At 36.8% G+C, this 11804-nt stretch overlaps 1 protein-coding gene across 1 annotated transcript in view; it reads right to left on the reverse strand.

Annotated features, from left to right (window-relative positions):
* LOC144978673 (neuronal acetylcholine receptor subunit alpha-7-like) overlaps positions 1-4819 on the reverse strand; it is a gene marked incomplete in the record, with an annotated part of 11768 nt that extends 6949 nt beyond the window's left edge. The window contains 3 exon segments of the mRNA XM_078925042.1: positions 265-395; positions 1684-2043; positions 4756-4819. Coding sequence (XP_078781168.1) covers positions 265-395; positions 1684-2028 — 476 coding nt within the window.
* Between the last annotated feature and the right edge of the window lie 6985 nt (positions 4820-11804).

The raw sequence follows: 11804 nt of genomic DNA on the forward strand, positions 1-11804 counted from the left end.
CTTCGTTTTTAATTTTGTCCATTCATTTTATCCTCAGGATTTTGGGAAGACATCTATTGACAAATGTTTTCACTCTAGAAAAAAAAACCCCGCAACATATTGCCCGTTTTAACAATGTTAAATCGAGCGATATTTTTTCGGTTATCAGACCTGCAAATATATATATATATATATATATATATATATATATATATATATTATATATATATATATATATATATATATATATATATATATATATATATATACAGCACAGGTTCTTACCTGTAATCGTCCTCAAACAAATCTCTCTCGTCCAGTGTGTTCATGAGAATCAACCTTGGCCGCCATATTTGTTTAGGTGACGGGGAGATAACTCTCATCCCGCCATACTCGCTGGAATTCCACCTGGCTCTCTGCAAGAAAACACACGTCACGGCCAAATAATAGTGGGGTTAGTGATAAAAGCAAGAAATATTGGAGTCAAATTTAGTTTATGTGTCCTTGTAACTTTTTAAAACTAAGCTAAAGTACATCTCGCAGGAAAGATGATAAAACATGGAATTCCAAAAAAAAAACCCAAAAAAAACAAACAAAAAAACCCCCGAAGAAGTCCGACTCACTATAAGTTAGCAAGGACGACAAGGAAAACGACAAACATCTTTCAAACGACTCTCTAAACAAAGTGATAGATATCTGGGAAAGCAAGCTCAAAACAAGATTTAGACTTTCTCATTCATTAACTAAATATGTTCTTTTGCTTACAACCGCGTTATGAACAGAAAAAAAAATGCACCAAATGGGTTCCATTGAAAACGTTTGAGAATAATCCCATTTACAGTATTTGTTACAATCTAGAATAAAACGGTGTGCACAAATAAAATATCATGTAAAAACAACCTATGACATACTATTTTTCAAATATGTATTACAAAACGTACTCACGGCCTACCAAAAGTAACAACACTGATATACATACTACTTTTCAAATAGTACAAAAAGTACCCAAGGTCTACAATAATAACAATACTGACATACCACTTTTCAAATACAACGAAATATACTCCCTGACTACAAATGATAATAATAGTACCAACTCCGCTTAAAAAAGACATAATTTCACAGTTGGTATCAACAAAGAGCTCGAAAACTTGACAAATGCAGCACAAAACGGAAACAACTGAAAATCGTTCACCATAGTGATAAGAGACTCGCCGAAGCTGCGACGTCTTAAGACATTTCAAGCAGATGACATTACGTCAGCTATTCTAGTCCAAGTTAAATTCTTATTAATTGAGTTTTTATATAGCGCAATAACCACTAAACGTGCTCAAAGCGCTTTACAGGGGGTCCCTAACCAAAAACAATATTTAACATTTAGGACGGGATATTACGCCTGTTAGGCGATAATACATTTTTTTCGGACAAAGACAACGCTGTTAACGGCGAGGTTATTATTATGATAACGGTGAGAGAATGTGAGCAAAGAGCCCTCTACAAGGACCCGAACCCAGGGCCTTCCGCTCCGAAAGCGAGTGTCATACCACTAGGCCACATAGCCGCACAAATACAATGTATATTATATATATATATATATATATATATATATAAATAAATATATATATATATAATATATATATATATTATATATATAATATATATATATATATATATTATATTCATCAAAAGGATCATTTATCTTACCTCATCCGTCCACTTCAACTGCACAATCCCGTTACAGATGAAGCTCTGAGTGATGTCATCGACGTCCACAATGGAGAGGATGTCGTAAGTAACTTCTACTTTTACGAGTTCTGATTGGTTGATGACGGGTTTGACGTCAGCATTGTAGCGATGTTTTCCAAGCACCGTGTCAAATATTCTATGACTATCTTCATAATGCTGACTCCTGGTCGTTTCAATAGCAACCAGACACAGGCAAAGGAAAATCTTCATAAGTATTTTAGTCATTTGATACTGCACTTTATTTTTTGTGATTGTTTTGAAACAGTTTTTGGTATTTTTTAACTCCCAACGGACTCGTTGCATACCAAAATAAAATTCCTGTCAAAAGAATTATTTGAGACAGTCCAAAATGTTAAAATAAAAATAAAAAGAATGGGAGCGATCTATATTAATGTTTTTGTCCATCAACCACATGATTTGTTGCTGTCCAACGTTTGGACATTTCTAAATAAATGTAAACACGCTGCTTTGTTTATCAAAATGGTAAATAATAATAATAATAATCTTTATTGTCCAAATTAAAGGCAATTCATGTGAGGTAAACAATGCTCAGTTTGGTTCATGGTATGAACATCAACACATTTACAAATACAGACACAGCCATACACGAACATACACGCTTGCACATTGTTTCTACACGTGTATACAAAAGAAATGAGCGTACATACAAACACATATACATACATACATACATACATACATACATACATACATACATACATACATACATACATACATACATACATACATACATACATGCAGACATACATACAAACCAGCATATCATCGTATATGCATGCCTACATTCATACATACATCACATACATACATACATACATACATACATACATACATACATACATACATACATACATACATATATACATACACACAGACACACACACAGACAGATAGAACGATACGATATATTTGCTGGGACAGCAGATAACCATATTATAAATATAGTGTCTTATATTAAGAAGAAGATGGCAATGATTGTGATGATGATGATGATGATGATGATGATGATGATGATGATGATGATGATGATGATGATGACTACGATAATGATGATGATGATGATGATGATGATGATGATGATGATGATGATGATGATAACGACGGCGGCAATGTCGATGATGATGATTCACGACACTGCTTCTCGTTATTTTCATTGGTTGTCTCATTTTTCCACAGAAGATTTGTTAATTAATTTTATGGCGGTTGGAATGAAGGTTGTCTTATGTCGATTTGTCCGACATTTTGCTTCTAGATACCGTCTTCCGGAGCGCAGAAGTTGGAATTTTTCGTTCAGCGGATGCCTCTTTTCGTTGATAATGTTAAAAGATTTCTTCTCAACTGCATTAATATAAGTTGTGTCAAGGCTTCTAAGGTCTGTGTTAATTATTTTTGAAGCCTCTCTGAGGGTTCTATGTAGTTTGGATTTTTCTTTTGTTCCACAGCTTCCATACCACGTTGTGATGCCAAACGAAACGATACTCAATATTAATGACTTGTAGATTTGTATCATGGTCTTTCTGTTCACATTGAAAGACCTTAATTTTCTGAGTATATACAAGCGCTGGTTACATTTTTTGATGACATTGTTGGTGTGCAATTCAAATCTTAGACTGTTATCTATAATTACACCAAGGTATTTAAACGTTTCAACAGTTTCAACCGCCTGATTGTTAATTTTTGTTATTTGTCTTGCTCTTTTTCCTATTTTTCTGTGATCAAACAGTTGTTCCTTTGTTTTTGTTACATTGAGCTCTAGACAGTTATCGGCACACCATTTGCTGAATTTACTAACTTGCTCAGTGTATTTAAATTCGGAGACGGAATCATTGAGCAGGCCGAGTATTGCGGTGTCATCAGCATACTTGATGAGTTGGCAGTTATCAAAGCTAGCCACACAATCGTTTGTATAGAGGATGTAAAGTAGAGATGAGCTTACACACCCTTGTGGGCATCCGTTTGAAAGAGTTTTTACTGATGATATATTTGAGCCTACTCTGACATGTTGGGGGCGATCGATGAGAAAGTTGTTATACCAGTTGATGAGGTAATGGGGAAGGTTTAGAGCATGCAGTTTACTAATTAATATGTTGGTTTTCATGGCATTAAAGGCAGACGAAAAATCGACGTATAGGATTCGGCAGTAGTTGGCGGGTGAAACATCCAAGTGATTTGATATTGAATGCATCACTGTGAGGAGTGCGTCTTCCACACTAAGATTTTGTTGGTAGGCAAACTGATATGGATCAAGTATGTGTTGGTCATATATAAATTGCAACAGCTCTCTTTTCAGAATCTTTTCCAGACATTTCATAATAATTGATGTTAAACATACCCATGAGTCATACTGAACAAAATGACCAATTGTGACGTTGGATATTTCTCAAACTGTGAACACTTTTCATTATGTGGGTCATTTTGATCACACTTTGCAATGTGACCAATGTGACCAATGACCTCGAGCACATGGAAATGTAATATAGATCACCCCATTAGTGTTCGCACAATTTTATGACATTCAGCTGGTGTGTGTGGGGGGGGGGTGTGTGTGTGTGACTGTGTGTGCATGTATGTGTGTGTGAAGTTATCGTAACATTTACCTCTCTGATTACCTCCTTGAAATAACTCTTGTAGTTTCTTATGCGAGTAATTTAATGTTCAAGTGAATAACTCTAAAGATGTAAACATCTAACGTTCACTTGAATTAAACAAACACCATTCACCACTTTTCTAATAAATGCCTCAGTCCGACGTGCACATATACGCAGGTTTGACATCCGAACTTCCTTATGGACCTAGCTTAGCATTGTTGTAATGGACAATGTTTTGCGTTATTTTTTGAGATTTCCATTACTACAATGAGCCCATGAGGAATTGGGTTATCAGGCCTGCAAATAAGTGCACGTCGCCATACTCCTAGGTATGGGGGAGGGGAGGAGGGGTTAAATCGAGACGCCCCAAACCACATCACAATAAAACCATACGATCAAATAATTTTCCAAATGAAAGTACTTCAAAATATTCTCCCAGAGAAAGAGCTTCCAAATCAACTTGCTTTGATACAATATGTGAAATAAGTGAGTGATATAGTTCTATTAACATTCACGTGAAAACGGAGGAAAATTCTCACTTGCACAACCAAACTTGCCATACACTGACATAACATATTTTTTTTTTAATTTGGCGAGAAGAATATTTAACTTTTTTATATCAATTTATTAAAATGACCACGAACCTGTCAGATATTCTTGAATCTAACACTTCCTCTAGGTCTCAGACTTTGGAACTTATGATTAGCTGAAAATCAGATTAATTCAACTAAAAGTGAAATAAAGATTTATGGCCAAAATGGGATATAAAGACGTTTCGTTAGTCCATTGCAAAATGTCATACACAATTCACGTCACCCCTTGTTATTGCGATGCAGGCTACAGTTACAGTTCAAAGACTTTTGCCCAATCAATACGCCCCAAACCCGACGACAATACAGCCGGTGACATTTTCGACATTAAAAATGAATGGCTTTTGGGTGCAAAAATCAAATGTCAATTGCAATGTGTTAGCCGCGACCATGCATATGTTTGTAGAGACCGTGCATGCATGAGCCAAAATTGAGGTACTCCGACAAAAACATATTTCTTGTTTTTATTTTCATTTTGGTTGAATTTTTTTTTAAAAATCGGATATCGATTTATTAAAATAACGCCCAATGTTTTTTATTCGTGAGATTTTATACAGCGCAATATCCACTAAACGTACTCAAAGCGCTTTACAAAGGGTCCCTGACCAACAGCAACACGTAACATGTAAAACGACATTACAATTTTTCCGACAGAGACAACGCTGTTAACGACCAGGTACTCGTTTTACACCTGCGTACGGTGAGAGAATGAGCCTTTTCCAATGACACAAACTATGCACCGAGTGAGTCTCGAACCCAGGACCTTCCGGTCCGAAAGCGAGTGTAATACCATTAGACCACATTTTATAATGTCTCGGATCTCTTTCGATGTAATACAAATTCGCAGCTTCGACAGTACCTCTTATTGTCATGGAAAAAAATCTCCAGTTGTTTCTGTCGTGAACCCCCCCCCCCCCCCCGAGAAATAGAGGTAATGTTGTTGGTTATCCACTAGCTCGTTTGATTTTTCGCCTGAGATATAATTTGCTATTGCCTTATAGACTGGACTTTCAGATCTAAAAAGTAGAAAAAGAGGAAAGTGGCCATCGTTTACTTATAGCCTGACACTGACCAAAAATATTACGTCTAATAAAATACAAGTCTTTGGCCACAAAAGAAAACAAATCGTGAGTTGTATTCAATAGTTGAACCAATGAGATCACTTGTTTCCTTGAGGTCTGTTAACGAAATTTCACTAGATGCTGAAAAAAAACCTAACTATGTCTTAATGGATTCTCGCGTAGCCATCGTAAAGTTATAGATAGTATGCGCTTGGCTAAGAAGCTCATAACATTGCCATCCGGAAGTATAACGGACGAAGACACAAAACTATGTGTAACCATGAACTTTTATAGTCTGGTTAATACAGTTCAGTGAGAATAACTCACAAACGCGGATGGCAAAATATAACAACAAAGGCTTGAGTGACGTCATCTTCGAAATATCTATAGCCTGATACTGAAATCCAAAAGGACTGGCAGTTTGACGTCATTATTTGGTTTATGCACCGCCTGGTGCCGTTAGTAGTGCTCATGGAAACTATTGGTCCCATTTGGTTGAACTATCGAATACAACTCACGATTTGTTTTCTTTTGTGGCCAAAGACTGGCATTTTGACGTCCTTTTTTGGTCATCGTCAGGCTATAGATAGTATGCGCTTGGCTAAGAAGCTCATAACATTGCCATCCGGAAGTATAACGGACCAACACACAAAACTGTGTGTATCCATGAACGTTTATAGTCAGGTTAATAATAATAATAATAATAATAATAATAGATCTTTATTGTCCACAAATATGGCAATTTGTCATTTAGTTACACTTGTCATAACGTTATATGATAACTATAACATTGAACAGACACCTCTCTCTCTCTCTCTCTCTCTCTCTCTCTCTCTCTCTCTCTCTTCCTCTCTTTCTTTCACGCATGCGACATACACAACATCAACATTTTCATTTCATTTTCAATTCGTTACATTCTTGGCAATTCAACACCAAATATTATCATCATTATCAATTGGTCACTTCATCTAGCCTAACATTAAACAAATTAATCAGTCAATCAGTCAACGCATCAATCCTTGGTTTTGCTGTACCATATGAAATATTCAACATTTTTATTGCTGATGGAACGAACGTTGATTTATACTTGTTAGTTCCACATTTAATCTGACAAAAACTTCTCCCAGATGGCAAAATATCAAATTCATGGTATAAAATATGTTTTTTTATTGTTGGTAATTGAGAATGCTGTCCTTTCTATTTCTTTTCCATGAATTCTTTCTACTTCATCAACAGGATGGTTTATTATTTTTGATGCCTCTTTGTAATTCTAAATCATCATACAATGCTTTATATAATATTAAGCGAAGGATAGGTCTTCAATCAACAAATCGCGAAATAAGATGAAATTAGTGGTGCACTTTTGTGTCGGAAGTAAACAAGGCCGCCGCCATTTCGATTTCCTTGAGACAAAAACATTGATACGAACGATTTTTCCGAGGATTTGAAGCAGAACTTTAAACGTTAAAGTTTGAAGTACATACCATTCATTAATACGAACAATCATACAACGTTTAATACGTAAATGAGTGAAACGTTGCCATGAAACAAATAAATATCAAAAGAATTCATCACATAGGTGTAACTGTGCGTCGCTATTCAGCGCCGCCATTTTGAAAAAAAAAAAAAAAAAAAAAAAAAAAAAAAAAAAAAAAAATTAATACAGTTCAGTGAGCATTACTCATAAACGCGGATGGCAAAAAACAATAACAAAGACCTGAGTGACGTCATCTTCGAACTATCTATAAGTTAACGGTGGCTACGGTTCTAGTATCAGGCTAAAGTTAAAGATGGCTCGTAGCCATCGTAAAGTTATAGCCTGACAATGACCAAAAAATGACGTCAAAATGCCAGTTTTTTGCCGGATAAGAAAACAAATCGTGAGTTGTATTCAATAGTCCAACTTGTTTTCCATGAGCTCTACTAACGACAACTCACTAGACGCTACACAAACCTAAAAAATGACGTCAAACTGACAGTCCTAGAGAGTTCTAGTGTCAGGCTATATGTTAACGATGGCTGCGCTAGGACCCATCAGGATTTATACTTTGATGTGATTTTTTAGGTTTGTGCAGCGTCAAGTGACATCACGATTTTTCTTCACTAGTTGTGAGTGAGGTGTCGTTAGTAGTGCTCAGGGAAGCAAGTGATCCTTTTGGTTGAATTATTGAATACAACTCACGGTTTGTTTTCTTTTGTGGCCAAAGACTTGTCTTTTGGCGTAATTATTTTGGTCAGTGTCAGGCTATAAGTTAACGATGGCTACAGCTCTTGTGTCAGGCTATAAGTTAACGATGGCTACGGTCCTTGTGTCAGGCTGTAAGATAACGATGGCTACGGTCCAAGTGTGCTTGAGAGTGTATCATTAAATATTCCGTGTTTTAATTTGTCGTAATTCTACAGGTCAATTTTATGGCAAACTCTATTTAACTCAAGAAACTCAAGAAACTCAAACGTTTAATTTGGATGGCGTACGTTGTGGGTATTTTATCTAAACGCAAAACATTAATACAATCAGGAGGAGAGACATTCATCAAGAGCGTCATGAAATATGTATCTATAGATAGTATGCGCGTGGCTAAGAAGCTCACAACATTGCCATCCGGAAATATAACGGACCAGCACACAAACTATGTGTAACCTTGAACCTTTATTGTCTGGTTGATGCAGTTTAGTGAGAATTACTCATAAACACGGATGGCAAAAAACAATAACAAAGACCCGAGTGACTTGAACGCCATAGTATATATACCTAAAACAATATTATGACAAAGAAATAAAAATCGTTTCATTATGGGACATGGCTGTGCGTGGCATTTGACATCAAACTGCTCTTTGCACACCAGTGTTATGGATGGCATCGCCTATGTCATGTTTATTTCATCGTATGTTTTATGTCATTATCTTCTCGACAGAATTATCGTGAAACAAAATCACGAGCATTTATATAGCGCAATATTCACTAAACGTGATCAAATCGCTTTACAAGGAGTCCCTAGCAACACTAACCACGAGACATTGCGCCTGTTAGACGGTATTACCATTTTCCCCCCGAGAGATACAACGCTGTTAACGGCCAGTACTCGTTTTACACCTGAATACGTTGAGAGAATGTGAGGAAAGAGCCTTTACCAAGGACTCTACTATGCGTCGCTCGAACCCAGAACCTTCCGATCCGAAGGCAAGTGCAGTACTACTTACTAGAGCAGACATAGCTTAATGAATAATGAGTGAAATAGGGAACAAAACCGTGATGTCAAAAATGGTTCCAATCTAATCAGAAGTGTAAAACCACTCTTCCGGAAGACTGAGTACATACCTTGTAAATAATATTCTGGTTTCAGAGTAATGGCATCGTGTTTTCTTTATGCTGTTCGTCACTATAATTATCATCCATCCTCGCTCTTTTACGTCCTTAGAATCTGTCTATACATCCAACTACTAAAATAGTTATGCCATCTTGTGATTCACTATGCAACCTATTCATTGTTAGTCTTCCGAAGGACTAGTTACATACACACTTCCATGGCTTATGGAGTTCAGTTCTCTTATGACTGTTTTAGGGTCTGTCTGCTCCTTTCTTTTTCCAATTGTAGAGTTCAACATCACGTTTTTCTAGGGATGCAGCCCGCTGGCTTCCTGCAATCTTGACCAAATCACCTCCATCTGGCTCTGATGGTATGTGAAACTGTGCCCATCCCAGTTTTCTGCTAGAGATCTTCATTTCTAATGATACTGGATTGAATGCTTTTATGATTCCTCGCAAACATTTGGTATGGAACACTTCAAATTTATTCTCTGTTGTATTTGTTGTCTTCCAGCATTTTGACTCATATAGCACAACATTGACGATATTACTCTTAAACCTTTTGACTTTTGTTTTGACAATACAGATTTTTTACTTCGGATTCTTAAGCTTCCGGAAGGCTTGGTCTGCTTTGCTGATGATTGTATTGATATCTGTTTGCAGTCTCTGTCAGTTGTCATCTTGCTGGCTAAATGATACATTTCTGTTACATTCCGTGGCGGAATAATATTAACTGATATTAGAGCATTTATTCTTACATTTTCCTGAGTGTACCTATATGTTTTATTGACCTTGATTCTAGAGCATTTATATAGCGCAATATCCACTAAATGTGCTCAAATCGTCAAGGGGGTCTCTAGACAACAGCAACACTTAACGTGTAAGACAAGTTAGGCCTGTTACAATTTTTCCAACAGAGACAATGCACTCATTTTACACCTGAGTACGGCGAGAGAATGTGAGTAAAGAGCCTTAACCAATGATTCAACTATGCGCGTCGCTCAGAGCGCGACTCGAACCAGGACATTCTAATCCGAAGAAATACCACAAGACAATATAGCCGCACATGATTCTGTGTCCAAAAAAATCAAGAACTATCTAAAAACATTTTTGGGCTTTGTTTGCATATCTAATACCGTTGATTCCCGTTATCCTGTTTATTTATTGCCAAAATCAAGCGAATAATCCAGTCAATCGTTGAGTATTGGGGACAGGATTAATCTTTATTTGACGCTATTTAAACATTAAAAGGTTCTGTAGCCTTGTTGTCATAGATGGCCTTGCATTGAAAGTATTGTAGAGATTCTGAATCGGTTTGCTTTTCTTTGTGGGGAATCCAGGAGCAAAAGACCAGTGAAAATTGGGCAATGGCGAGACCCCGTGCGTCTCGTGCGATGAGATTATAAAGAATTAAACGCGTTTGTATATGAAATAGGAAAACAGAAATGGATCGGTCACGCTATTAGAAAGCCGACAACAAGCATCACTCGGCAAGCTTTGACCTGGAATCCACAGGACAAACGAAAGAAGTGCCGGCCAGGAACACATTGGAGAAGAGTTGTAGAAGCAGATACCCAACGTTCGAGACGATGCGGAGGGGTCTTGAAGGAGTGGCACAAGACAGAAAAAAGCGGAGGACCTTTTGTTGATGGCCTATGGTTCTGGAGGGGCAAAAGTCCAAAGTAAAGTTAGTAATGTGAAATAGAAAGATATTTGTACTTGCTTACTCGTAGGTATAATATGATTTAATTTATATGGTATATCAATGCTATAGTCCGTTCCAAGTCCCGTGCTCACGGAATATCGTAAATTCCTTCAAAGTTACGAAATGTGGTGACATGATTTTTTGCATGCGGGCTTATGTTTTAAATGACATGACGAATTTTGACTACCGACAGTAATAGACTAAACTGTTTTTTCACAATGCCGAATTCCTTTGATCTTTTCATTGTTTGCAATAAAATATGACTCAAGCTTGTTTACAGTAATGGTGTGTTGATTCTCATTCTCGTGTAGAAAATATTTACAACAAAGTTGCATTCAGTCGCGTAGCTTACCAAATAATACCCTTCAACAATAGTAACGACACTTCCACCGTAATTACGTATGGTAACTTAGTAACTGGCTCTAAACGGAACAATGGCGGACGCCCTTATGAAATATTTCTCCGACGAGCATAAAAGCGTATTAAGAGGAAAAAAAAACATTCTGATCATAAGAACTATGAAAACTTCAAGCCATCATGAAGAATAAAAAATACAGAGTTTCTTTGTTTTTGAACCACAATGGCCGCCGTTGCTGGCGTGACATCAGACTATTGAATCTAAATAGGGGTTGTTTCAAATATTGTAACAATAGATAGGTGCTTACACGTTTTTGGACAAAGACATTAATGTAAAAAAGAACAGGGCGGGGGGGGGGGGGGTTACGCATGTCTTCGAAAAATGGTTTTCACAAGGACATAATCACCAACCAACTGTTCAGCAAGACAACTTATAACGGTCGCACAAGG

Source organism: Berghia stephanieae, chromosome 8, assembly GCF_034508935.2.
Source record: "Berghia stephanieae isolate SIO BIC M18660-M18661 chromosome 8, UCSD_Bste_1.3, whole genome shotgun sequence".
NCBI classification, from domain to species: Eukaryota; Metazoa; Mollusca; class Gastropoda; order Nudibranchia; family Aeolidiidae; genus Berghia; species Berghia stephanieae.